Source organism: Equus asinus, chromosome 19, assembly GCF_041296235.1.
Source record: "Equus asinus isolate D_3611 breed Donkey chromosome 19, EquAss-T2T_v2, whole genome shotgun sequence".
NCBI lineage: Eukaryota > Metazoa > Chordata > Mammalia > Perissodactyla > Equidae > Equus > Equus asinus.
Window position 1 is genome coordinate 20,151,337 of NC_091808.1, and position 26,374 is coordinate 20,177,710.

General features: G+C 59.4%; 2 protein-coding genes and 1 long non-coding RNA gene across 12 annotated transcripts; 1 reads left to right on the top strand and 2 right to left on the bottom strand.

Annotated features, from left to right (window-relative positions):
* Positions 1-4,284: 4,284 nt before the first annotated feature.
* Positions 4,285-11,978, bottom strand: CTDSP1 (CTD small phosphatase 1). 4 transcript variants are annotated; one of them, XM_070489734.1, is made up of 8 exons: positions 11,841-11,978; positions 9,975-10,186; positions 7,829-7,977; positions 7,287-7,391; positions 7,118-7,174; positions 6,413-6,505; positions 6,103-6,288; positions 4,285-6,009 (listed from the first exon to the last, which is right to left on the bottom strand). In XM_070489734.1, the coding sequence occupies exons 1-8, from the start codon at positions 11,939-11,941 to the stop codon at positions 5,881-5,883; spliced, it is 1,032 nt and encodes a 343-aa protein (XP_070345835.1). In that variant the 5' UTR covers positions 11,942-11,978; the 3' UTR covers positions 4,285-5,880. The 4 variants fall into 4 exon arrangements, with proteins under 4 accessions (XP_070345835.1, XP_070345836.1, XP_044607298.1 ...); XM_070489735.1 differs by having other exon boundaries at positions 7,287-7,388; positions 11,841-11,959; XM_044751363.2 differs by lacking the exons at positions 9,975-10,186; positions 11,841-11,978 and adding an exon at positions 9,356-9,852.
* LOC123278452 (uncharacterized) lies at positions 11,370-13,697 on the top strand. Of its 2 annotated transcripts, none has more exons than XR_011495561.1 (3): positions 11,370-11,503; positions 11,882-11,965; positions 12,818-13,697. It is a non-coding gene; the product is annotated as an uncharacterized lncRNA (long non-coding RNA). The 2 variants fall into 2 exon arrangements; XR_006515833.2 differs by having other exon boundaries at positions 11,462-11,614; positions 12,818-13,657.
* A 98-nt stretch (positions 13,698-13,795) lies between these two features.
* Positions 13,796-23,500, bottom strand: SLC11A1 (solute carrier family 11 member 1). 6 transcript variants are annotated; one of them, XR_011495559.1, is made up of 15 exons: positions 23,156-23,469; positions 22,483-22,616; positions 21,540-21,662; positions 21,111-21,230; positions 19,762-19,868; positions 19,276-19,346; positions 18,890-18,957; positions 18,581-18,736; positions 17,654-17,812; positions 16,242-16,331; positions 15,999-16,118; positions 15,413-15,562; positions 14,853-14,992; positions 14,329-14,482; positions 13,796-14,194 (listed from the first exon to the last, which is right to left on the bottom strand). XR_011495559.1 is itself a non-coding variant. In XM_014852531.3 (15 exons), the coding sequence occupies exons 1-15, from the start codon at positions 23,160-23,162 to the stop codon at positions 14,090-14,092; spliced, it is 1,638 nt and encodes a 545-aa protein (XP_014708017.1). In that variant the 5' UTR covers positions 23,163-23,500; the 3' UTR covers positions 13,796-14,089. The 6 variants fall into 6 exon arrangements, 4 of the variants coding, with proteins under 4 accessions (XP_014708017.1, XP_070345834.1, XP_070345833.1 ...); XM_014852531.3 differs by having other exon boundaries at positions 14,919-14,992; positions 23,156-23,500; XM_070489733.1 differs by having other exon boundaries at positions 14,919-14,992; positions 15,842-16,118.
* Between the last annotated feature and the right edge of the window lie 2,874 nt (positions 23,501-26,374).

Here is a 26,374-nt window from a genome sequence, read left to right on the forward strand (position 1 = left end):
ATTGTAAAACGATTTTCACACCTGAGAAAATTAACAATTATTTCTAATATCTTCTTCTTTTCAGTCCAGTTTCCCCAGTTGTCCCCAGGAGGACTTTAACACCTGTTTTCCTTTTTCTTTTTTTTTTTTTTGTTGAGGAAGATCAGCCCTGAGCTAACATCTGCTGCCAATCCTCCTCTTTTTGCTGAGGAAGACTGGCCCTGAGCTAACATCTGTGCCCATCTTCCTCTACTTCCTCTACCGCTGTGCCACCGGGCCGACCCCTATCAGCTGGTTTTACTGATTCTTGGTCAAATCAAGATCATGCATTTCCTTTGATTGTTGCATCACTTCAGTATTTTTTAAATCTAGAACAGTCCCCTGGCTTTTTTCTGTGACCTTGACCTACCTGAGCCAAGAACAGTTGTGTTATATGATGTTCACATTGGGATTTTTGAAGTCTTTCTTTGTGTATTACTTAATTTGTTCCTCTTCCTCCTATTTTTCCCACAAACTGAAAGTACCTCTAATGGCTTGATTAGATTCTGATTAAACAATTTTTTTCAAGAATTTTTGAAAAAGGCTAGTGTTTCTCAATCTCTAATATCGTGACTCACTTGGGAACCTATTTAAAATGCAGATGCTGATCCAGTAGGTCTGGGCTGGGGCTTGTGACTCTGCATTACTAGCAAGCTCCTAGCGGGTGCTGACGTGCTGGTCCACGGACCACACTTTGAGTAGCATGTCGAAGGTGTTACTGTGTACTTCACATTGCATGGCATCGGGAGGTAGACAATGTCAAGCTGTCCCAGCATGAGTGATGCAAAGTTTGAGCCCTTGGTTATGGTAGTGACTGCCAGATAGCCCCACCATAAAGGCACATCTCCCCTTCTGCAATTAGAAGTCATCTTGGGGTGATCTTGGGGCAATTAGAAGTCATCTTGGGGCAGTGGCAACACGAAAGTTTTTAAGTCTTTATTTACCACTTTCAACTTCTCCTTTTGTAATATTCCTTTCGTAATTACTTTTATAACCTCTGTTTTTCCCACACTGTGTGTTTGGCTTGCTGCCGGACGCTAGTGCCTGAAACAGAGTGGGCATGTGATGACCATTCAAAGGAATGACATGGAATTTGTGATTTGTGCCTTTGATATTGAAAGCCGACTCTGTGTTTTTAATTTTAAACTGATTTTTATTTAAAACAATTAATAAATGTGCCTGGTAAAATAATTCAAAAATACAAACAGATATGTAATAAAATGTGTCCCTCCCATCTTAGACGACTCCTATCCAGTCCCCCAGCCCCGCTCCCTGTGATTAGCCATGATCCCCACTTCCTGTGGACCCTACTGAACTATACAGAAGTATATATGTAGGGGCCCGCCCTGTGTAGTGCTTGGGTTCAGTGCGCTCTGCTTTGGCAGCCTGGGTTCGTGGGTTCAGATCCTACATTACTTGTTGGTCATGCTGTGGCAGCAACCCACGTGTAAAGTAAAGGAAGATTGGCATGGAGGTGAGCTCAGGGTGAATCTTCCTCAGCAAAAAAATGAAAAGTATACACTTATATCTGTGTCTACTTTATATTCCCTCTAGTGGGAATATGCCATCACTCTAGTTATGAATCTTGCTTTGTTTCATTTACTGGTCTATCTTCCACCTCATCACTTTTCATGACTGCATGGCATTCTTTGCTATAGACATAGCAGCATCTATTTAACCAGTCTCTTCTTGGTGGACACTTAGGTTATTTCAAGTGTTTTGTGATTACAAAGGATGCAATTAATACCCACCCACATACGAGGTTATATGTATATACATTTTATCTACAGTGTAAATCCCTAAAAGTGGAATTGCTAGACAAAAGGTGTCTGCATTTTAAAAATATTTTTGATAGATATTGTCAAATCACTCTTCAAAGAGGTTGCACCAGTTTACACTCCCGCCAGCAGGGTTGCATGAGGTGCTTCTAATACACTCCTTCTGCTGTGTGTGTGTGTGTGACACAAGTAAACAGTGACTACCTGCCCCATACAGGCCTGGTCAGAGACCTTTTCACAGCTGACATCTCCAAAGCCAGAAGTCAGACTGCCTCCCTCCCTCCTCTCCACCCCAACCCCAGGGGCCAACCAGCCACAGCTTCCGGCTGGGCTGGCCGAGTTTGTCTCCTATCTCATTTCCATCCCTTCTTCCTTCTGCCTTCTCTCTGCCTCCACCCCAGTTCAGGTCTTCATCCTCCATCTCCGAGTCTATGGCTCTGGTCTCCCCATAGGATCTCATGTCCCCATACCCCTGATTTAGTTTCCAACGTGCAGCTGCCAGCTTTGAGCACATCCCTCTCCTGTTCGCTATCCTCTAGTCTCCCTAAGTGGCACCCACAGCTCGCGAGAAAAAGCCCACGCCCTGGGTCTGGCTATGCATCCGCATTATCTGGCTTCTCCTGCTTTCTACAGCATCATTTCCCCTTTCCCGCCTTGTGTGCAATTCCAAAATTGCTGTCATTTCCCACTCTCCGGGCTGTGACTGGCCCCTGGCGCTCTGGCGTCCTTTCCTGATGAACCCACCCGCTCAGGTCACCTTCACCTGAATCCCTCTTCCTTCCCAAACTCCTCAGGGCCTCCACCCCACAGGAAGCATTTCCCAATCCCTTCACGGCTGTCCCAGGGGGTCAGGTGTCCCCTGCGCTCCCGCCTTCTGTGTAATCACCAGGTTTTAGACAGTCTGTCGGGTGTCTTTCTCCACACTAGAGTGAGTTCCTTGAGAGCAGAGACGCGGCGTAGTCATGGCATGTCCCCGGGGCCTGGCACCATGCCTGGCACACGGGAAGCACCATACATGTGGTTGAGTTGAACTCTGTGGGCAAAGGATGTGTGGGTAGCCGTGGTGTGGAAAGGCTGACTGTGGTCTCATTCACAGCCGGAGCCCTGCTGACTGCGTGCCTGGGCCTCTGGGATGCAAATCTGGGGGAACCAGTGTTTGCATGGAGAGCAGGAAATCGAGCAGGACCCCGAGGAGGAGGGGGAGGGGGAGAGGGAGGGGAAGGAGGGCAGAGGCAGGCAGACCTGAGTATCTACCCTGAGAAGGCTGGGCTCCACCTCAGACTGGGGCTGACGGAGCTGAGTGTGGGCACCGCGGGTCTCTCTTCCCAATCGGCGTTTCCCCGGCGCTCTGCTACCAGGGAAAAGTTGGGGCGGGGGCGGGGGCGGGGGGAGTATCATATACACTACAAGCTCCCTCGGAGACTTGGGGGGCAGCTCAGCACCTGGGGCACCATGAGGCAGGCTTGAGGCTGGATTCACAAGGTAAGGGGATGAGGGAGTGGGAGGAAGAAGGGAGGTGGAGCTGGGGGGACAGGGACCAACCTTTGGGAAGGGCAGGTCTTCCTTCGCCCCAGTGTGTGTTGGGAGAGCAAAGGCTGCCCACCCCCAGCAGAGGGGTGAACGATGCTGGCCCTCATCTCTCCAGCCCTCGAGGCGGGGGAGGGGGCCGGGGGCGTGTGCCCCACGGCAGGCGGGGCGGGCCGGCTCTAGGGAGCCCGGGCGTCTGCGAGGACAGAGAGGCCTCTAGTGGCCACCGCGGGAATCAGGAGAGGGCGGGCCGGGAGGTCACTTCCTGCCCGGGCCTGGGGCTGCCCAGTTTTGCAAAGGAAGTGCTGCCAGGGCCGGAGGGGCGGGGGCAGGAAGTGGGCCGGAGGCTCCTGCAAGGGCGCGGCCAGTGGGTACCCAGAGGCCGCGGCGGGTGGGGGGGACGGTGGTGGCAGGGAACGAGACCGCGCGCCCGGCCCCACCCGGTCTCCCCAGAGCCCCCGAACTTCAGCCCGCAGCCCCTCGGCCTCGTTCAGTTCCCGGGTTTGCCGCTGAACTGAGCTTCCGCGGATCTCGGCCTGCTCCCCACCTCCCCGCTCTGGGGCCCCACCAGCCCCTCCCCGCTCCGCTCCAGGGCAGAAACCACACCGCTCCCGTCTCCAAATACCTTCCAGGGGCCTCCCCTAGGGACTCAGCTCAGCTCTGCTTTAGAGCTAATATTACTGAATCCTCCGTGTGCGAGCACTTAGTCAATTCTGCAAAGAGGGCGTAGCTCCATTTTGCAGATCTGATAACTGAGGCCAACAGGTAGGATCATTAAATAGTACAGCCCGATGCACTCAGCTCTACTCAAAGCTGTGGTTAACCGTGCACATTCACACTTGCAGGCCCCTCCTACTAACATCCCCCTCCCTCCCAAGGGTTTGTCGAAGAGGGGTGCGGCTGCATGGGACACAAATTGCTCCCTCCACTTCAACCTCCGCCAATAACCACAGAGGCACTATAAGGGATCTGGCTTTCTCTTTAGTTCTCATCACACTGTGGGGCTCTCAGTGACAGAGAAGGCACTTAAAACAGGAAGGTCACTCGAATCAGGCCAACCTTGTTCTCCCTCCCACCCACAGCTGGGGGAGGGAGGGGAATGACAACTCCACTTGCCATCCCCCTTGGCACTAGTATGTGGGTCCCCTAGGGGGACGGTCCCCAACCGTCAGGCCCTGGGAAGAGACCCAAGGCCTTGACCTCCAGACTCAGCATTCGGGGGAGGGGTTCCAGATAAAGGAGTCAGAGCTGGAAGGCAAATGTCCTGGGAGCTGCCCCCAGCCAGCAGGGGGCGAGGCAGGGGGCTGCAATGGGTGGGTTGGCACAGGGGAGGGGGACACCTTGGCCAGGCTTCCTAGAGACCCCCCAAATCCCACAAAAGGGTCCCACCTCCTGCAGATCCCCTGAAGGCACTGGTGAAGTATGGGCTGGGTGGAGGAGGCACGATCAGGTGGTACAGAGACCCCCACACACTCAGCTGGTGGGCCTACCACAGTGCTGGCCACAGAGAAGGTGCTCAATCGTGTTTGGAATTAACGAATGGAGCGAAGTGTGTGTGTGAGGGACAGAGGACAGGGCCTGGGGCCCCTTGGCCCAGCTTGTTTCATTCAGAAATTAGCAGTTTAAAAAAAGGTAAAAATCCTTTCCAACTCTCCCCCCAATTTATGGGCCCAGGAAAGGGGTGAGGGAGGGGTGTATCTAGCCCAACCCTTCCCTCTTTAAAAATCTATATACACATATACATATTTATATGGCACCGAGAAGAGGTCCTACCTGTGCCCCTGCATGTGGAACTGCGGGAGCCAAGCCCCAGGGCCCTGGGGTGGTCAAGGCAGACGTGAGGGGGTCTCAGGTGAGCTGGGGAGCAGCCCTCAGCTACTGCTGAGCCCAGAGAAGCTGGAACCTGGGGTCCTGAAGGACAGACCCTGCTGCCTTCACAAGTGGTGACAGCTCTTGTCCCCCCCCCCCCCCCCCCCCCCCCCCGCCTAGGCAGAGGGGCGGGGGCTGTGTCAGCCCCAAGGGAGGAGGTGAGAAGACTGGTTCCTTCCCCATGAGGCTAGACTGCAGCGACCTGGAGACTGTTCCAGAGCTGACACGATCGTGGCCCCAGCCCGGGAAAACCAGGCCAGAAAGAGGGCTCTACGCAAGGCACTTGTGTCCACTGTTCCCAGGCTGGCGGTCCAAGGCGTGGGGCAGCGGGAAGCCGGCCCCTCCCCCAGGCAGAACCGGAAAGGGCCAAGGGGCCCAATTTGGCAGCAGAGAAACATGGCAGCACAGAAAGAGAGAGAGAGGAAGGGGGAGTGGCACGCAGGGCCCCACAGGTCCCCTGAGAAAGAGGAGGATCTAAGGCACTGACAGGGGGACCCGGGGGCTCATGGCCCTCGGCGCAGCCTGCTGCCCCCTTCGAGGCCTGGCCAGGCTGGTGGGGGGGGGGCGCCCACTTCCCCATGGCACTGAGGTGGTGGTGGCGGCGGCCGCTGGGCTTTCTTAGGGAAAAGTCCGCGTGTGAGGGGTGTGGGTGGCAGTCAGGGGCAGGTCCTGGCCCCAGGGCACCTCACTAGCTGCCGGGCCGTGGCTGCCTGAGCACTGAGTACACGTCGTCCACACGGCTGAGCTGCTCGAAGAATGGCAGGAGATCGTGGAGCTCCGTGTCACTCATGTTGTCAAACCACGAGGCCACTGGTACCTGGGCAGATGGGTGAAGGGCGGTGAGGGGAGCAGGTGGCCCTGCTTGGGTGCAGGAATGGGCTGACCCCCCGCTTGGGTGCGGGGCACTCACGGCGTTGTCTGGATGGAAGACGTATGAGGCGGGAGAGTTGTCCAGGATGAGCACCCGCCGGAGGTCTCGGCCCAGCCGGCTCAGGTCCTTCACGTAGTTGCCCCGGTGGAAGACGCAGGACTCCCGAAACAGCCGCGCCCGGAAGGCCCCCCACTTGTCCAGCAGGTCCGCTACCGGGTCTGCATACTGGGGCGGGGGGGTGGGGGGGGGTGGGGGAGGTGGGTCATCCAGGGCCAGGGCGTCTCTCCAGCCCTGTGCTGGAGGAGGATGGGAGGCTGGGCTCCCGGGACCCTGGCGGGATGGGGCTCACCTTGGCCAGGCTGGCGGTGAACAGCACACACTCGAAGAGCTCGCCCATCCGCTGCAAGAACTCATCGACGTGGGGCCGCTTCAGCACGTAGACCTGGGGGGCGGGCCGGTGAGGGGCTGCTGGCTGCAGGCCACATGAGGTGGGGTGGGGTGGGGTGGCTGAGGGCTGGGAGGGAGCCGGTGGAAGAGGCAGAAGAGCACAGGACCGGGGCTGGTCCCATGGCCTGCGGGCTCTGCTACGGAAGCCACCACCCCCCTGGGGGGAGAGGATCAAAATGAACCTGGACTCCTGGCTTCGGGCCCTACCTCACGGGAATCAGTTCTCAGTTCCTTCCCCACCATGGCCTCAGCCAAGTGTAGGGACCCGGGGGACCGCCCCCTCACCCCAAGGCTGCAGGGCACCGGCCCCCGAGCCAAGTAATGGAGAACAGGCTGGACAGCACACAACCTATCCTGAATTACTTGAACTGGGTCCCGGGCAGGGTGGGGCAAGGGGGCGCTGAGGAGGAACCCCACTTCCTACAGGCCTTAGAGCAGGGCCAAGTCCCTGAGGATCTGTGTGACCTCGGGCAAGTCTCACACCCTCTCTGAGCCTCTAACATTCCACATCTAAAATCCCAGCTGGGGCTCTCAGGATTGGTGGGAGGAGCCTGGGGTCTGGAAGGCAATGCCAAGCCCACCGCCTCCCACGATCCTGGCCCCTCACCTGGTGGACCACCCCATCAATCTCCACGGGGATGATGAAGTCGGCATTGTTCACTGGCTGTAGGGGGAAAAGGGCGGCTGGAGCTGGGGCAGGACCTGCAGAGCCCACCCTCCCAGGCCAGGACAGGCCCCCTGGGAAACTGGGCTGGGGGCTGCTGGGCAGGGCCCACCTTGAAGGAGCTGTGCACCAGGGTCTCGTCCAGGTCGATGACCACGCAGATCTTGTCCGAGTCCTGGGCCTTGGCCTCGGGAAGCAGGTACTGGACTGGGGTCTGCTGTGGGGACACCTGGGGCTGGCTGAGGGTGCCTCTCTCAAGCCCCAGTCACTCCTCCTACACAAGTCTGCCCTCCCCCAGCTTTCTACCTGGGGGGCCACAAGGATGGTGACAGAGGCCACCCTCCCCCCCCAGCTCTGCCCCTGCCCGCTCTGCTGCCGGGCTCTCCAGGCCTCACTTCCCCACCAAGGGAAACCAAGGCGGGGGAAAAGCCCCCACTGAGAAGAGGAATTCAGACTTTCCTTGGCTGGGGGGTACCCAGCGGTCTTGGGGGGCTCAGGGCCTGGCTGGGCGATGCCGCGGAGGGGTCAGTGGGGGGGCTTCACCCTCCTCAGTACCTTCCAGAGCCGGCAGGCGTGTCATGTAAAGCCCCTTTCCCTAACCCCCTCCGGGCTGAGGCCAGGTGTCTCCGCAGCCCCCACCTGGCCGCCACGCACCTTGGGGACGGCTCCGTTCTCCTCCACGAGCAGGGGCGCCCCACTGTGGGCCGGCAGGGCCTCCCCGTCATCGCGGCAGACGCAGCAGAAGAGTGAGTGGAAGATGCCCCGGCTCCGGGGCTTCTGAGAAGCCGCTGACTTCTGGTCACCTGGAGCGGGGAGGACCAGGGTGGGGGCGTGCACAGCAGCCCGCGGAGGCGCGCACAGGTGCCCCCTGCGAGCCCCCGCGCCGACACGGTGTGGCCTGGCCGTCCCACCTCATCGCGGGAGACACGCTGAGGAGGCTCAGACCCTCCTGAGGGTGTTGGCTCCAGGCCACCCCTCTGCTCCCCACAAGTCGTCCTAGTGGGCGCACAAAAGTACCCATGTTAGGCGTGGATTGGCTGGAAGGAGTATAGCGATGGTGCTTTCTCTTTTCCTAGGCTCCGTCGTTGCGGAGGAGTCAGTCCCCCTGGGGGCCCCTCCTGAACCCCCTTACCTGGGCGGCCCCAGCTTAGTCGCGCCCCTGCCAAGGAGGCCCGGAGCCTGGGGCCCTGCGGCCCGCTCCCGCCCTCCTTCCATCCTCTCCGCCCCCGTGGGTCCAAAGTCCTCCCTGAAACTTGGCCCAGAGGAAGGCAGTGGGGACCTGAGGCCAGTGTCCGGCGGCCATCTGCCGGCCCCGCCTCCTCCGCCCCCGCCCCGCCCAGACCTCCAACCTAGAGCCTGGCGTCCGCCGGCTGATTGACGGGCCCACCCTCCAGCCGCCCCCTGCCCCCGGGAGGAGCTAGGCTCCGGCCAGAGGTGGGCAGACCTGGAGGGACATCCTAGCCTCTGAAACCAACACCGGGAGGGGAGGGGCAGACCCCCAGCCCAGCCCCGCCAGCCCCGGGGCGCCGGGCCGAGGTGGGCGGCGGGGCTTCCCGGGTCGGTGCGTGTGTGGGCACGTCCCCACCCGACACCCGCATCTCCCCGCGGGCGCGCAGGCGACCCTTAGAAGTGGGTGCCCCTCTTGGTGCCTCTGAGGGGCCCGGCGCCTCCAACGCGTGACGCGGAAGTTTGTAAGGAACGTGGCTGTGTGTTGGCGGGAGATCCTTCCAACCCTCCCCAGCTCGCTGTCACCTCGGCGCCCCCTCCTGCGACCCGACCAGCCCGCGGCCCAGAGGGGGGCGGAGCCTCAGCGGGTGGCCCGAAGGCGCCCTCTCCGACCCCCCCTCCCAGCCCCATTGGCGCCAATGGGGGGGAGGGGGCGACTCTCGGGCACCGCTCACTGCCAGTCCGGGAGACCCGGAAGGAGCGCCCTCTCTACCCCTGCCTCAGTTTCCCCACCTCGAACAGATACGAGCGCCCGAGAGGCGCCAGGCCCCGCCCCGCGTCTCCGAGCCTCCCCAAGTTCAAACTCTCACCCCGCTCGCTCTCTGGCTGGAGCTTCGGGCCCCACCAAGGCGGGCGCGCGGGGCTGCGGCGGCGGTAGCCCCGGGGAGGGTCCCGGCCCTGTCCTCGGCCCTCCCGCGGCGCCCGGGCTGCGGCCCCCTCCGCGCGCCCCTGTACCTTTGCCCCGTAGCGGGCTCCGCGCCTCCTCCTTGCTGATCTGAGTAATGACTGCCGAGCTGTCCATGGGGCCGGGCGCGCTCCGCTCCGGCCGGACTCTGGCCCGGGTGCCCGGCCTCCCCCCCGGCTCGGGCCGGAATCGGGGCGCGGGGGGGAGGGGAGGGGTGGGAGGGAGGGATCCCCGCGAGCTTCAGAGGGGAGGGGAGCCAGGTTCTTAGGGGGAGGGGGAGGGAGGGGGTGCGGAGGAAACTTTGTTACAACATGGAGTTTCCTCCCCGCGAGGCGGATGCAAACATGGAACCCGGGCGCCGTTTCAAGGCTCCCCCTTAAAAGGGCAACGGCTTCGGCGTGACCTGGACTCGGCCGCGGCTTTCATCACTTCTGGGGCCGGCGCGGCTCGGCGGGCGGGGAGGCGGGCCCGGCCGGGTTCCTGCCGCTCCAGGGGGCGTCGCCTCCCTTCCTGCCGCCCGCCCGCGGGGCCGAGCCTCTGCGGCTGCGTGGCAGGACCAGCACCCTGCCCACCCAGCCCGAGCGCCAAGGGCCAGGGCCCGCCCACGCCGGGGAGTGCCCGAGGGCCGCGCGGCTCCGCCTCTGCGCGCTCCGAGGGTCGCGGACCGACCTCTTCCCGGTTTCCCCATCTGGGAAACGGGCATAACGCTGTTTGGTCTGTAAAAGGGATCTTCTTTCCCATAGTCGCAGGGGCCACCTCGCGGGGAAGTCGTGAGCAAGCGAAGGCTGTTTGCGACCTCCAAACTGCTGTGCAGATCCACACAGTTATGCTCTTGACCGGCCTGTGACGCTCGCCACCCACTCCGGGCCAGGTGACCCGATCTGTAGAGCGTAAAAATTCCAACTCCCTGCCACGGGACGCCCCCTGTCGACCTCTCCCAACTGCCCCACCTGGCGCCCCGCAGTCCGGCCCCCCCCAGCCGCGCCAGCCACCTGGCGTTCCCACCAGGAGGAGCCAAGCGCCTCGACGCCTCAGGGCCTTCGTAAGCGCTGTTCCCTCTGCCTAGAACACGCTTCTTCCCCCTTCTCGGAGCCAAATCCCACCGACCTCGATGAAATGCCACCGTCTCCAAAAGACCTTCCCGGACCCTCTCCTTTACTCCACACGCCGGCCACTCTGTGATTAACGGGGGTGGGAGGGGTGCTCTCTGGCGGGGCCCGTACACAGCGGGCGCTCAGTTCCTGCGAGGCCAATGCCCGACCGTGGGGACCACAGCCATCAACCGTTTGGAAGGTTTTAAAACAGCCGTTCCACCCGGATCCGTGCAGACACCCCGGGCCGGCGCGGCGTCCGCGCTTCCACGCGGATCCTTCACGAGGGAAACTCCTGCGTTATGTGCCAGGAGGTCTACGGGTGGGTTTCTTTTTTTTTTTTCCTGTTTGTGAAGTTCCTTCCATTCGTCGTTACTATTTTGTGTTCACAATTTTAAAAATAATAATAATAACGCCGAGCCTGACGAACACGCCCCAGCACTTCCTTCCCCCGCGGGCCGCAGCGGCGGGCGGGGGGGGCGCGTCCTGCCCAGTCCGGCCGCCGGGGCGAGCGCGGCGCACGTCCTCGGGCGGCGGGGGGCGGAGGGGAGGCCCCGCGCGGGGCCGGATGCCGAGAGCGGCGCCGCCTGGAGGCGCGCCAGGGTCCTGCCCTGCGACGGGGGCCGGGAGGAGGTGGGCCGGGGCTGCGATCGCCCCCAGGCTAGAACTCACGGCCCCCCTTCCTGCGCTTAGGGCGCCCGCACGGCCGCCATATCGCATTTAATCCTCATCGTCGCTTACGTGTGGCGAGCGCTTAGTCTGGGTCCCTCATTTCCTTTACTCCTCAGAACGACCCCCTTCTTATCCCATTTTACAGATAAGGAAACTGAGCTCCCAGAAGTGAAGCGACTGGCCCCAGCACTCCAGCCAGGGCGGAAAGGGCATTCCGGCCACCCAGCGGAACCCCCCTCCCCTTCGGCCCGGCCCCAGGGCGGGGCCTCAGCGTTGTCTCCTGCCGCCCAGCCCGCGCTGACCCCAAAAGGAAATGTGTGGCGTGGGGCTGAGTGAGCCCCTGGCCTCGCCCCTGATCTGAGCAGGCCGGCTCGCCTTCCTCTCCCTCCGTTTCTCTTTGTGAAGGCTGGAAGCTGGCCAGCTGTCCTCTTGAGGGTCAGAGGAGCTGAAGCGGGGATAGGGCGTTGGGCAGGGCCGCTGCTCCCCGCTATTCCCTTCACCTCCCACCTCCGACACACACCCATCGCCCCCTCCAAAACTTTGCTGGTGCGGGCCTTCTCCCCTATGAGAACTTCCCTCCTCCTAGGCTGCCAGGCACCCCGAGGTGCACCTTCTGCCAAGGCAAGGTGGTTGCCTTGAGTCAGGAGGCCCAGGGTCTGGGGATCTGTGGGGACAGAGGAGCTGGTGGAAGTGTTCTGTAGGGTTGGGGGGGGGGGGGGTGTTCACAGCCGGCTGCTAGCCCTCTCTACCCCAGCAGCAGGGGTCGCCTTACCCACAGTTTATTTTTATCTGTTTCATGGGTTTGCACCCCAGGAGGAACAAAGTCGTGGGCGCCGTGTGTTTCTGCCAACAGTGCAAGAGCGTCTTTTCCATCGAGCACCTCAGCTTCCAAAGGAGGTTGGTAAAAAAAAGCCCCACCCATGCAGGGCGGGGCAGCGCAGAAAGGCAGGGCGCCCTCGCGGGTCCTGGGGAGAGTCAAGGTGCCGGGCCACGCCCAGCCAGGGAGGCGGACAAGGAGCAACCCCTCCCGGCTCAAGTTAGAGCTGAGCATGGGGGCTGGGAGGAGCGGAGCTACTATGGGGGTCGGGGTAGCTCTCTGTGGGGTCTCCCTGCCCTGAAAGGACTGACCTTGGCCTGACCCATCACGGCTCACCCCTCGCCCAGGCCCAAAATAGCCCCTTCGCTCACCCTATGGTCCCCTCCCCTCCCGCCTTCCTTGCACTCAAGCTCTCAATTCCAGGCTTAACTGTTCATATGACCAACCTGCCCTTTCTCTGGGATCCCCGGCCCTTCTCCACGAGATCTAAGAACTCTCCACAAGGTTGCATGTCGCTACGCTTTTGCACACAGATCTCCCCTTCCACCTCTGGCCCGCTTATCCCCGCTTGGCATCCCCCTTTCTCTATTCAGCTTTGGAAATCCTTTCCAGGAGATAACTTCTCTGGCTTCTGCCTCACTCTTTCCAGGTGTGCCCGAGACGCACTTGGGTTGTTCCCTCGTCCCACCGCATAGTGTTTGGTTGCGTCGTTTACTTAGCTGTCCCCCCACTGGGGTGTGAGCTCCTTGAGAACTGACATCTTTAATTCAGGACTTTGCCTTCCTGCCCTACGTCTAGCACAAAGCAGGGGCAGACCCCAGGGGCGGGGAGGGGCTTCAGCGGGGGGCGGGGGGGGAGGCATCTGCAGGTAGCAGAGGGGTCTGGAAAATGCCTTCCTCCACTACCCAGCTCCCATCTGTTCCCTCCTTCAGCTCGCCTCATCTTCTCCAAGGCCAGCCCGGAGAAGGGGACTGGGCGGCCTTCTCGCCCAGGTACCCTCTCTCACTGTTGCTCTGGTTGAGCCAAGACCGGTCCCACCCCGTCCTCCTTGAGGCCCCACTCGCAACGTTGCCCTTTTAAGAAAGAGGAAATTCTTCTCATAAACAAGCGCCCCAACCTGAGCGCGGAGCTCGGGTCGCCGGACCCCTGGGAAATCGGGGGTGCTCCGGGGCACAGCGCCCGCTCCAGGCTCAACCCAGGGGAAAGGCTCGGTGGCCCCTAGTCGCCGCCGCTCTCCACAGCTCCCGGCCTGGGGTCCGCGGGCCGGCAAGAGGCTAGAGGAGGGACTTGGGGGAGCCTAGAAACCGCCCAGGGAGCGTCTGTAAAGTACAGCCCCTGCACGGGGCGAAGGGGTGCCGGGCCGCTCCCAGCGGTCAGGGGGTTCCCCGCCCACACAGCGCCCGCGGCCCCCTCCACGCCTGGGCGGATTCCGAGGCCCCAGGGCGCGAGGCCGGAGCGCCCGCCTTCTCCTCTTCGGCCCGGAGGGGTGAGGCCGAGGCTGGGAGTGTCGGCGCTCGGGACCGTCCCTGCCCCTAGGGGGAGCTAGGAGTCAGCGCGGAAGGAGCGTTAACTGCACGGCGTGGGAGTCTGGGCCGCCCGGTCCCCCGGGGAGATGACAAATGAATTGGGCCTCGGAGGCAAGGACTCTTGGGATCCTTATGACCTGGCGCCTGAAGGGAGGAGAACCGCGCCTCGATTTTACTGCCTGGAAAATGGGTTGTGGGTGGGTGGAACAGAACGGCTGAGGCCACTCCAGCGAGACCAAGAGCAAACCAGACATTGCCCTGCTCTTTGGGACAAGAAGTGAAGTCGAATTTACAGAGCGTTCATCCGACAGCGCCAGTGGAGAGCCTGTGTTCCGCCCCACACTGGGGCGGTCTGTCAGATCGCTCCTATAGGTGCTCAATAAATACTTTTGGAATGTTTTTTTTTTTTTTTAAGTCCCGAGTGCCACGTACTGTGTTAAAGTGCTTTACATCCATTGCAGGATTGGTGGTGTCCCCATTTTACAGATGAGGACATTGAAACCCAGAGGTTAATCAGTTGTCCGAACTAGGAAACAGCAGGTCTCTGTGGAACCCAGGCTGCTCCACGCCGTCTTGCTGCCTCCACCCCCGCCTCCCCCCGCCCCCCATCCAGCACCCAGTCTGCCGCACCCATGCCACCCACTCATGCCACCGGCAGCCAGGCCCCGGGGTGGGAGTTCATCCGGAGGGCTCTGGCTGCTCTTCAGGAAGCCCGTACAAGAAGCGCTGGTGGGAGCTGTGGGCCAGAAGGGTGGCTCCGTGGGCGATTGAACAGGTCCAGACCTGGGGGAGGGGCGACCGTGAGGGGCGGAGAGCGGGGACAAGGCCTCGGGGGAAAAGCCCCGGTGCAGCCCCCTCCCGCGGCCTCCTCTCCGGGTCTCCCGCATCCCCAAGGCCCCCCGCAGACCCTGCAGTACCAGGTAGGTGGTGAGGCACAGGTAGGCCGCGGCCAGCAGGGCTACGAGGCCGAAGTAGGCGGGGTGGGGGAGGCTGGGCAGGTAGCTGACCACGAAGTAGAGATTGATGGCACAGACCAGCGCCATGATGAAGGAAGTGACGATCTTGCTCAGCCTGGGGGACAGAAGGGGGCTCAGGACTGGCTACATCTCCTCCTCCTCTTTCTCCCCAGTGCCCGCCGCCAGCCGGGAGCTGGGGCGGGAGAGAGCAATGGATACACGAGCTGGCTTCTCCGGGCTGTGAGACCTGGAGCAGCCCCTTCACCCACTGCTGCCTCTTGGGTCCTCCAGGCTGCACATTTGCAGGATTTTGGCAAGAGCAGAGTCTGAGACAAGGGCGAGGAGCTCAGGCTCCAGAAACAGCCCCCACCCCCGGATTCCAGTCCTGGCTCCCCTCCCTCACCCCTTGCTAGCTGTGTGACCCTGTACAAGTTCCTTAACCTCTCTGAGCTTATCTGGATAATGGGGATAATGGTAATTCCTACCTCCTGGGGGCTCTGAGGATCAAATGCAGTAATGCCAGTCCAGTGCTTGGGCCGGGGAGTACTCACAGGCCATTGGCAAACTCCTGCATGATGGCGGGCATGCTGGTAAAGGTGAGGATGGGCAGCACAGCGAAGGGAAGCTGGGGAGGAGCGGGAGGATGGGGCTGAGGGACCCTGCCCTCGGAAAACAGCGCGGAGGGGCGGGATGGACGGGGAATCCAGTCATCCTCTGCCTGGCTGTGTGCCCTTGGGCAAGTCTCCTGACCACTCTGAGCCTCAGTTTCTCCATCTCTGTGCCCTCCAGGATTGGGGGGCTCCAAAGCAGGAGAAAGTGTTCGGGGCTCTGCTCCCAGGCTGCCTGAGTCTGAATCCAGCTCTGCCGCTGGTCACTTAACTACGTGCATCAGTTTTTCAATCTGCAAAACGGGGATAATGGTGGATCCTACCCCCTGGGGTGGCTGTGGGGATTCTGTGAGCCTTGCAGGGGGGCTCAATATGGGGGATGGCTGTGCTTCCCGTGTGGCGCCGCAGGGAAAGGGGTGGTAGGGACCCCCGCTCACCAGCAAGCTCTGCAGCACGTTGAGCAGGTCGTTGAGGCCTGACAGGTCTCTCACGTCCCTGAAGACGGCCACGAGCACGGTGGGCAGGATGGCGCAGGAGCGAGTGAGGAGGACGCGGGCGAAGCGTGACCACCGCAGCTTCAGGAAGCCCTGGGGTCGGGGGTGGGGGGCACCTTGGTGGCGGAGTACAGGGCTGGGGATTCCAGAGCAGGGACCCCTGTCGTCCCTCAGCCCATTTCACGCCTGGGGGGACCCTCTGTTTTTCCTTTTCTGATATGGGGGCAGCTCTGACCTTAGTTGGCCGAGGGGACAGATGGGGAGAAATTGGGGGGGGGGGGTCCTTCCACAGCTGATTGCTGAAGACTAAACAGTTTTGGGGAAAATGCTTCTATTAGTCCTGGGTCTGCAGCCTCGGGCCAGTCGCCTCACCTCTCTGAGTCTCTTTTCTCCTCTGTAAAGTGGGCCTTATAATGGTACCCTCTGGGCTGCTTGAAGGATCACCGAGGCCCGTGTCCGAGTCCCCAGTAGTGTGCCCGTTGACCTCGGATCGGGCCCCTGGCACCCCCGGACCCGCCGCAGGCCCCACCTCCATCACGAACTGTCCCGCGTAGGTGCCGGTCATGGTGGAGCTCTGCCCGGCCGCCAGGAGACCCACGGCCCAGATGTAGAGCGCAGCGGGGCCGAAGAGGCAGCCCAGGATCACGCCCTGGAGGGGGGTGTGGTCAGGCGCGTGCCCCCCCCAACCCCCGCAAGGGCCCGCCCCGAGGTGGGCGTGGCGACGCGCCCTGCGGCTGCTGCCCTCCCACGCCCACCCCTGCGGCGCGCTTACTCCCTGGTAAATGTCCACGGCCACGGTCAGGTTGTTCCTGGGGAAGATCTTGGCGTAGTCGTGGAGGCTGCTGGTGGCACAGATGTTGAACTGCGGGCACCGGGGCAGGAGCAGGGAGATGTGAAGCGCACACTCAGTCTCGTAAAATCAGACCACCAGGCCTTGACCAGGGGTGGAAAAACAGTGGCCCGCGGGCCAAATCCTGCCAGATGTACTTTAGCTAACAATTTTTTTTTCTTTAATGTGAATTTGTTGCTAACATTTAAAATGGAGAAGAATTCACGTGAGAACCCAGTTTCCTGCTTCTGTTGGATTTGTAAGAGCTGGCATTACCGCAAAGAGACAACTGGCTGGCAGTGACGCGAGCTGCCCCAGAGCGCGCGCTGCCCCACAGCGCGCTCTCCCTTCCACCGGACCCGCTTCCCACAGCTCTACGTCTTGAAGACAAGGAGTGGCCATCCCTATTTAGACCTCTCTCCTTGTGCCAAGGAGCAGAGTGAGACCTGGGAGGGCTGGGACTTCCCAAGGTCACATAGCAAGGCAGTGGCAGTGCCCAGGTCCCTGGAGGCCTGGCCAGCCCTCCCTGGCACAGTGCCCAGCATTCAGCGAGTGCCCAACACCGGCTAGCGGTTGTCAGAACCGGGTGACAGAGCCCCACTCAGAAAGGGAGACGGGCACAGGTCCCACATCCCAGAGAGCCAGGCAGGAGCCGGCTGGCTCCTTCTCTTTGGGAGCCAGCTCAAATGCCACCTGCCCCACCGGGGCTCACGCAGCCCCCTCCCTCTGTGTCAGCACCCCTTTATTCTCCTTCATGCTCTTCCCCTTTGGACTGCTTTGTAGATTTGCTCCTGTCTGCTCACGACCCTCCACATTTAACCTGCAGGAGGGCAGGCTCTTTGTGTCACGGCTGTACCCGCAGGGTCTGGGACACAGCCTGGTACATAACACAGGCAGTCAACATCGGCTGAACGAGTGCGGTTTCTCTGCTAACTATGGAGATTGTCAGGAGAGAGGACACACGGAAGAGAATGACCGCCTCGCACATTCTGACTCCAGGCTCACACTCAGGCCGGACCTCCCCTGGATCACCCTCTCTTCAGCTGGCTGGGCAGCGCCCGCCCACCCCTCAAGGGGTGGCTGGAGAGCTGGGGCCTGGAGGCTCAGCGCCTCCCTCCCAGTCACCCCCCCCTTGGATGTCCATGCCTTGCAGCCCGTGGTGGGGTCCGACCCTCTAAGAGCCCACCTGGGAGGAGTGGTCTCTCCCCAGTGGGGTGGGAGGGGCTCAAGCCCCAGGCCAGGGTCACAGACTCCCTCCCCCAGGGTGCCAGGGCGCAGGGCAGAGGCAGAGGGCTCAGTGGTGTGGCCTGGAGTGCCCAGCCAGCTTGTGGGGCCCGTGGGGGGGTGTGCCTCACCACAGCCTGGTTGGTCTGCTGGTAGAAGGCCTGCCCAAAGACGGCCACAACGAAGAGGTTGATCAAGAAGGAGACGGACAGGGCGATGGTGGCCTCGATCAGGAAGTACATGTTGGCTTCTCGGATGTCCGCCCGGCGGGACCGGTCTATCTCTCGAGACTAAGGAGGTCAAAGGGAGGGAAGAGCCAATGTCCCTCAGAGCCACCCCAACATCCTTCACCCTCACACCTCTACCTGTGTTCCCCTCAAACCCCAGTTCTTTCTAAAGCCCCCTACATGGCAGCCAGGGACAAGCCCTTCCTACACCTCTGCCCAGAGGCCTGGTCCACAGTGACCAACCGTGTGAGTGAAGGGAGACTGGCCTCTGAGGCCCCTGTCTACCTTAGCCCCTGACCTGCTCCCCTCCATTTGCCAGGCTCCCTCTTCAAACATGCCCAGTTTATTTCTGCCTCAGGGCCTTTGCACTTGCTGTTCCCTCTGCTTGGAATATCTTCTCCCCCATCGTCCTTCCCATCCTTCATGTCCCAAAGATCACCTCCTTACAAAGGTCTTTCCTGACTACCTTTTCAAAAGTAGCCCCTTCCTCAGTCATTCTCTATCATATCATACTTCTCTCATTTGTTTCCTTCAGAGCATCTTTCACAGCGCATAATCCTTTCCTTCATTTGCGTATTCGCTCGTGGTCTGTCTCCCTGTCCCCTGCCCCCGGGAGGCAAGCTCAAGGGAGGCAGAGGACTTGTCTATCCTTTCACCATCGACCCCCAGCTCCCAGCACACAGTAGACGCTCTATTATTATATGTTGAATAAATAGAATGACTTCACTTCCCGCCTAAAATCGCGAGGGCAGGACCAAAGGGGCGGGGCTCCAGGCTTGGAGGCGGGGCCCTAAGGCAGTGGGCGTGTCTCCCTCCCTCCCCTCTGCTCACTTTGACCAGCGCCGAGTGCAGGTAGATGTTGTGCGGCATGATGATGGCGCCGACGATGCCCACGGCCTGCAGGAGCTCGGGGTGGCCGCAGCCGGGGCAGGAGGGCAGAAACAGGCCTCGGAGAAGCGGCCCCTGAGCGGGACGGGCCACCACGTACTGTGGGGAGGAGCCTCGTCAGGCCCAGCCCCCGGCGCCGCCGGTCTCACCCCGCCCGCCCCGCCGCCAGGGCTGTGGCCCCGCCCCCAGGCTCTGCAGCGGGCAGAGAGAGGGGTGGCCTTGGTCCGGGGTGTTGCGGCTCTGGCTTCCCACCTCGTAGCCGAAGGTCAAGGCCATGATGGTAATAAGGCATCCAAAAAAGGCTTCCAGCTTCCTCAGCCCTGGAGGGAGAGCAAAGGGGCAGAGCAAAAATACCGCAAAATTGTAACATAAGCAATTATTAAAGGCAGATATCTTGAGCACTTTGTTCCAGGCGCTGTGCCAATTGCTTAACATCTAAAACCTCCTGGAGTCCTGGCCGCAGCCCGGTGACGTCTGTGCTATTATTTCCCCGTATTACAGATGGAGAAGCAGCAGGCTGAGTACTTGCTCAAGGCCACCAGCCAGAGGGTGGGCGCGCGCTGGGAACTCTTCCCGCTACAGCAGAGCATCGGGCTCCGACCCCGCAGCGCGGTCCCAGACATGAGGGGCACACCCACCGTAATTATCGAGGAAGAGGAAGAAGAAAGTGTCCACGATGGTGATGAGCACGCCACCCCAGAGTGGGATTCTGAAACCAGAGCGGCCTGGGTCAGCCCAGCCTGCTCCAGGGGTCTGGAATGCCCACCCGCAGGGCTGGAGACTGTGGAATCTGGCCTTCTGGGACCAGGGACCCAAGTGGCCCCAGCCAGCCATGCAACAAGGGAGAGCAAGCATGCTGGAGCCAGGAAAATGGCACAGAACTTTCGAGGAAAGGCCAAGCTGGGTGGGGGACCAGCATGGCAGGGAGCTTGGGCTGGGTGCTGATGGCTGCGTGGTGACTGACTGCTGCACATCTCAGGTTCCCCAGAGGACATTGGGCAACGCTCTGAGTCAGAGGGGATGCAGGATGAAATGGACACAGGGAAGTACAAGGCCTGGGGGGGGGGGGAACAGCAGCTGTCCCCAACCCTGGACTGAAGAGCAGGGGGCCCCCAGGGCAGTACCGTCCAGCTGAGAGCAGATTGAATGCAATCGCGGTGCCGATGACCTCCTGCATGTCCGAGCCCACGATGGCCAGCTCGATGGTCAGCCAGAGGATGGTGCGGGGCAGCTAGGGGAGGAGGTAATCCTTCGTCAAGGCTGGGCCAGCTGTCTGCCTGTTGTCTTGGCCCTGCCCGCAGCTTTCCACACCTGGCCCTATACTGCTGGGCTGGAAGCCTGTAAACCACATTGTAAGACGGCCTTGCCAGCTGGCTTCCAGTTAGCTTTCGAAGGAGACACTTATGGGAGACTGAAAGGCAGGAAGAAATCATTTTCCCCTGCTTCTGGTAGTGTTTCTGGCCGTGGCAACAGGCAGCCTGGGCCCCCGCAGTGCTGGTGGCCATTTCAGCAGGGGCAGCAAATGATGGCTCTCGGCCTCCTGCCCAGCAGCTTTCTGATCTCTGGGTCCCTCCTCCGCCTTGTTCCTCCAGCCCTTCCAAAACCTTTGCGACTACATCCCTGCATTTGAAATACCTTTCAAATATCTAGTGGTGTAGCTTCTGTTTTCCTACCTGGACACTGACAATAGCCAGTTTCCTCAGTGTTCACCTTGGCCAATGACCATCCCGACCCAATGCTTACCTATTTTCTCCTTGGCTGTGTCACGCCCCCAGGTGTCAGTTTCCCCTTCTTAAGTGAGCAGAGCATCTCTAACGTCCCTCTGAGTCTGTATCCTATGAATTTGAGCCTCATTCTGTCACCGACTAACTGCCCCGAATAACTCAACGGAGGTTTTGGAAGCACTTAACTATTTCTCCAGATTGTCTTTTTAGTTATGTTAAGAGATGCAATCACCAACCACCCTGAACTGGTCCAAACCCTGCCACTAGGACAACTGCACAGATGGGCGGAGAAACGCCCAAGAGTTACCTCTGCTTCATTTTAATGTTAAGATCTCCGCCCCAGGAGGAGCTTAGGCCTTATTACCATAACATGTGATGTAGGTGGAAGCATGTTTTCAAACTGCGCCTGAGGAACCAATACCTGCCTCTCCCTTTTGAATATTCATTCCCCATCCGAAATAAAAGGCCCAGCTTTCCTGTGCTCGGGGAGCCACGGCTGCAGAAGTAATTCCCCGCGTTCTCCTTCTTTGCTGCAAATAAATTGTGCTCTGTGTAACGACTAATTCTGCTGAAGGCTTCGATTTCAACTCACCGAGAACGGAGCCCGCTTTGGTTGGGTAACAGTTCTTGTCATCTATCAAATGGGCCTGTGATGCCCCACCTGAGATGACGTGTTTATTTGACCACGGAAGCTATAAATGGCTGTTTGTGGCCTGTGAGTGTTTCCTGTCCCGGCCCACCAAGCTCACCTTAGGGTAGTAGAGATGACAGACCTCGCCCAAGTCCTTTCCTGTCACCACGCCCAGCCGGGCAGCAAGTCGCTGGCAGAGTAAACCCAACACTGTGGCCCACAGCAGCACCCAGAGCAGCTGTGAGAAGGCAGGGAGACGCTTTCACCCACAGGGGCCAGTCTCTGAGGACCCTCCGGGCTGGCGGTACCCTCTAACCAAGGACACTCCTTAGGGAGAGAATGGGGGAGATGGAGCCAGAAGACCACCCCCCATACACGCCACGCTCTGGCAGGGTGGCCCTGGAGACCCCTTTCTGGCCCATTTGAACTTAACACCCGTTCCCAGGAACACCAGCCATGCAGGCCACTCTGGGGAAATGTGTTGAGCTGGGGGTCTCCACCCACTTACCCTGTCACCCCCCTCCCCATGGTGCCCCAACTCAGTCACTTTGAATCCAGCCGCAGCGCCAGCCTGAAGATCCGACTCGATGTTTCCTGGATCCAGGAAAGCGATGCTCATGAGGAAGCCCGGCCCAGTGAAGGCCCATAGCTTCCGAAGGCTGAACGTGCCCTGCAGGTGGGAGTGGAGCGAGGGGGTCCTGGGTACTGGGGTGGGAGCAGCTGGCCATGGCCAGCTCCCGGCTGAGTTCCAATGGGCTCATCAGCCCAGGCTGGCCAGCCCTGCCCTCCATTCCCCATCCTGGGAGCTGCCACCCCTGGGGGTTTAGTGGAGGGCCTGGGGTGGGAGGAACTAGCAGGATTTGCTGAATCACAGTGGGTCCTCTTTCTGCCTTTTTTGGCAGCGTGCCTTGTGCAAGCTCTGATTCAGCAGATCCTTAGAGCCCGACGGGGGGCTTTCCTGGGGTCAAGACTCCGTAGCTCAGCCTCCCCCTCCTCAGCCCCTTCTCAGACCACACGCTCTCCTCTCTGGAGTCTGCTGAGCCTAGCGACCCCCCGTTCCCATTCCAGGGCTTGGCCTGGCAGCCTGGGCATACGCCGAAGATTCCGGCGATGCAGGGTGACAGCATTCTAGAAGCCAGCCTGCAGCCTCTTTCACTTCTCCCGATGCCTCCTGACGTCTGGTCCTTTCCTTCGATGCTACCAGAAATCCTCGAGGCCCCAACCCGAATTCACCCCAGGTCCCTTTCCCCTCATAGGAAAGCTGAGATTCATTCAGAAAGCCACTTGATAATTTTTAGACAAATAATGAGCACCCCAGCTAAGCACTGGGGACAGAAGAGGGAAGGGGGCAGTTGCTACTGTCCATCACTGCTGCTCAGAGCTAGAAAGGGCTTGCCCTGGTCTTCAGTGGACCTCCCTTCTCCAGCCTGTGAGGTCCCACATGATCCTGTCAGTCCTGAAAGAGCCCAGGGAGTTTTCATCATTCCCACCTGTTCCGTGTCCGGGATGGGGATCTTCTCACTCAGGTAGGTCCCTCCGGGAGGTGCTTGCTGTGGCCCTGGGCTGGGTGAGCTGGAGATGGAGCCATAGCTGGGCCTGCTTAGCCTTGGGGCTCCACTGTCACCTGCAAAGGGCCCCAGGAGGCATGGTGAGTGACCTGATTCTTTCCAGTGGCCCAGGGCTAAAGCCATCTGTCTTCCTCTCCCACCTCCTCCTGGCAAAGTGGAGAAATCAAGGCCCAACCTAATAGATGCTCTCGACTGCCATCTGGGGTCCACCACTGCCACCCCTCTACCAAACGTTCCAGAAGATGTGTGGGGAGTGGAGCCTTCAGAACTGCCCTCCTCCCCTGCGAGCGCAGATTCCTGAATCCAGATCTCTCTTGCCACAGAGGATGCAGAGAGGGACGCTGGGCTCTGAGAAGGGCACAGCGATGCCGACATGTGTGCCCCTTGCCTCCTCCAGCAGCCAAGGAAGCTCAGGGGCTCCAGAGGCACCGAGATCAGCCACGCCTGTGCGGACGTGGACAGCCCAGCTCCAGGCTGGTGTCCAGAAGTGGGTCATGTCAAGGACTCCCATGGGGAATCAGGGGCTTCCTTGGCCTCCCTGCCTCTCCCTCGCCCCACTCCCCATCCAGGCACTGTCCCTAGAGGGGCTCCTCACCTGTCATGAGAACGGCGGGCTCTGGCACTCTCTGCGTGGGCCCCGTGTGCCCGGCAGCTCCTCGGCCTGTGCTCCCTGTCTGGGTGCTGGTGTATGTGAGTGTGTGAGCCCACACCCTCGACCCATCCTCAGCTGAGCTCACTGGCCTCACAAATGTGGGGCATTGTGAAACACTTTCCAAAGGCAGAAGTGGCCGGCTCTGCAGAAGGCCTGGTTGGCCACGGTGGAGACATCACTCCCCTCCTGGCCTGAGCCCCACAATATCTCTGGCCCCGTTCCAGGCACCCATGTTCTGTGCCTCCTACGTGAGATCTGATTTCAAGACACTTCCTGCCACTTGGGCATGCACGCCCAGGTCACATGACTGCCTACACACACACACACACACACACACACACACACACACACACGCGCACACGCGGATTCTCCTCCTCCCTGATCTGGAGTCCCATGGCCACTAATGGGAGGGAGGGAGTCCTGATGGCTACCCAGGCCTCAGTTTCCATTGAGTGCCTCAGAGGAAAAGACCTTCCTGGCACTGCCACAGGGACATGCTTTGAAGATTCAAGCCAGGGAGATTTGCAGAAAAAGGGGCACTGGAATACTGGTCTTGGTTCTGCCACTGATTCTCTTGCGATTGTCCACCAGATCGTGTCCTCTCTCCGAGCTTCTTTCTTCTGTTAAATTAAGGGCTCAGACGGGCTAAGAGGTCAAAAATTGAGGTGCCCACGGGGGCCGGGCAGGTGAGATAAACTATGAGACAGGTTGGGAGCAAGAAAAACCATGCCAGCTTAGTGTTAAATAACAAATGATCCTGAGCCTCAGTGTCAGGGGACAATAGGGAGTAGCGGAGACTTTAGCAAAACGGAGGTCACTTACTCTGTCTATGAGTAAGAGGGCAGTGCCTACAGAGTTCCAGCCAATAGTCATGTGGAGATGTGTGCCTACTGTCATCATATCATCTGATTTGTCAAAGTTGCTGGAAAATTTGGAATTTTATGCAACAGATGCTTTTTGAATACTAGGCTCAAAAAAAGAAAAAAGAAAATATTGTGTAATCTAAACGAAAGCTTCCTATGGGCTGGATTCCACTTGAGGGCCATCAGTCTGTAACCTCTGCACAAATGATGGGCAAGACCCTGCTGCCTCCTGATTTCTTCTCCTTGCCAGCTCCTGTTCTCCTCCACTTCCCTCTCTTAGGATCTTCTCCCCCCCCAAGCCCTCTCAAGCCCCCTCAAGCCCTCTATCCTGAAGCCTTCCTTCTCTTCCAAGATGATTCAAAACCTGGATTGTCATGGGGTTTCCAACTTCAAAGTCTGAGGCCTCTGGACGCAGAGAAAATAGGGCAGGTCCTCAGGCCCAGACCAGATCCGGGATCGGATGTATCCCGATGCTGAGTCACCAACTTTAGCCAAAGCTTGGGACCAGGGTGCGGGGAGCTTGCCAGGTTCTTGGCTCCTCGTTGATGGGGGAGACTGGAGGGCCTGGAGAGGTGAGGGTGCGGGAAGAGGGGTGATAGTGGTCAGAGGGGAGAGGGCAGCATGGTGGTTCATCACTGTGCAATCCCGTTGCTCAAGGTGCCGTCACCGTCCCTGACCTCTGGGGTTTGCACACATTTCCCAGTTGCCACCTTGGGATCATGCGGGGACGGCTGGTGTGGGGGTGGGGGCCAGGATGATGTGATGGTTCATTTCACGTGTCACCTTGACTGGGCCACCGGTGTCTGGATATTCAGGCAGACATTCTGGGTGTGTCTGTCAGGGTGTTTTGGGAGGAGATTAACAACTGAATCATAGACTGAGGAAAGCATATGGCCCTCCCTGATGTGGATGGGCTCACCCAATCAACTGAGGACCTGACTGGACCAAAGCTGAGCAAGCGACTCCCTCCCTGCCTGTCTTTGAACCGGGACGTTGGCCTTCTCCTGCCTTCAGACTTGGCTCCGGCTGGAACTTACCCCATCGGCTCTCCTGGGTCTCAGGCCTTCAGACCCGCACTGGAACTATATCTACCATGGGCTCCTGTGTCTCCAGCTTGCAAAGCGTGGGACTTCTCAGCCTCCACACTCGTGCGAGCCAGTTCCTTATTGTCTATCACTCTGTCCCTCTATCTGCGTTGTCTATTGGTTCTGTTTCTCTGGAGAATCCCGACTAAGACAGACGTCCTCCTCTTTGCGTCTTTTGTGGGGCCTTACCTATAGGTAAGGCCTCAGTAAGTGTAAATGGTTAATGACTGATCAACACCCTGCACGCCCTCTAACTTACGGAAGAGGCAGATGTGTAATGGTTAAGGGCAGAGGTTCGAAAACACACAGATAAGGAGCACAGATTGGTGGTTACCAGAGGGCGAAAGCACTCAGGGGCACATGTGTATGGTGACAGATGGAAACCAGACTCTTGCTGGTGAACACAATGCAGTCTGCACAGAAGTCGAAATAGAATGATGCACACCTGAAATGTATGTGATGCCATAAACCAAGGCGACCTCAATAAAATTAAAAAAATAAAAAGAGCAGAGGTCCTGGGGAGAGTATGAGAGCAAGAAGCCGCATGACCTGGAACGCCAGAAATCTGCATGGCGGGCCCCTGGAGCTGGAGCTTTTGCTGAGCACCGAGCCCTGCATGCACGGGGTGAAATTGCATGAAGCCCAATTCAGTCCAAATGGATCACAGACTTAATTGTAAATATAAAACTTCTAGAAAAAAGTAGGAGACAATCCTTAGGATGTAGGACTAGACAAAGATTTGTTAGACTTGACACCAAAAGCATGAGCCATAAAGTAGAAAATTGATAAACTAGACCTCATCAAAATTAAAAACTTTAGCTCTGTGAAGGACCCTGTTAAGAGGATGAAAAGACAGGGCCGGCCCAGTGGCGTAGTGGTTAAGTTCACGTGTTCACTTCAGTGGCCTGGGGTTCACAGGTTTGGATCCTGGGCGCCGACCTACACGCCTCTGGTCAAGCCACACTGCGATGGCGTCCCACATAAAATAGAGGAAGACTGACACACAGATGTTAGCTCAGGGCCAATCTTCCTCAAGCAAAAAGAGGAAGATTGGCACAGATGTTAGCTCAGGGCCAATCTTCCTCACACACACACACATGCACCAAAAAAAGAGGATGAAAAGACAAGCTAAAGACTCAGAGAAAAAAATTTGCAAACCACAAATCTGACAAATAACTGGTGACTAGAAGTAGAAAAATCTCTTAAAACTCAAC

What these genes read in the sequence shown, in the direction of transcription:
- CTDSP1 (XM_070489734.1), bottom strand. Translation starts at nt 11,941, where the DNA reads ATGGAAAAGACGCTCTTGCACTGTTGGCAGAAACACACGGCGCCCACG. An exon ending in AGAACGGAGCCGTCCCCAAG is followed by an intron (nt 7,392 to 7,828) that starts GTGCGTGGCGGC and finishes GTGTCCCCACAG; the next exon opens with CAGACCCCAGTCCAGTACCT. An exon ending in TCACCGCCAGCCTGGCCAAG is followed by an intron (nt 6,289 to 6,412) that starts GTGAGCCCCATC and finishes CCCCCGCCCCAG; the next exon opens with TATGCAGACCCGGTAGCGGA.
- SLC11A1 (XM_070489732.1), bottom strand. An exon ending in AATCTGCTCTCAGCTGGACG is followed by an intron (nt 19,347 to 19,761) that starts GTACTGCCCTGG and finishes CTCTGGTTTCAG; the next exon opens with AATCCCACTCTGGGGTGGCG. An exon ending in CCTTGACCTTCGGCTACGAG is followed by an intron (nt 18,737 to 18,889) that starts GTGGGAAGCCAG and finishes TCCTCCCCACAG; the next exon opens with TACGTGGTGGCCCGTCCCGC.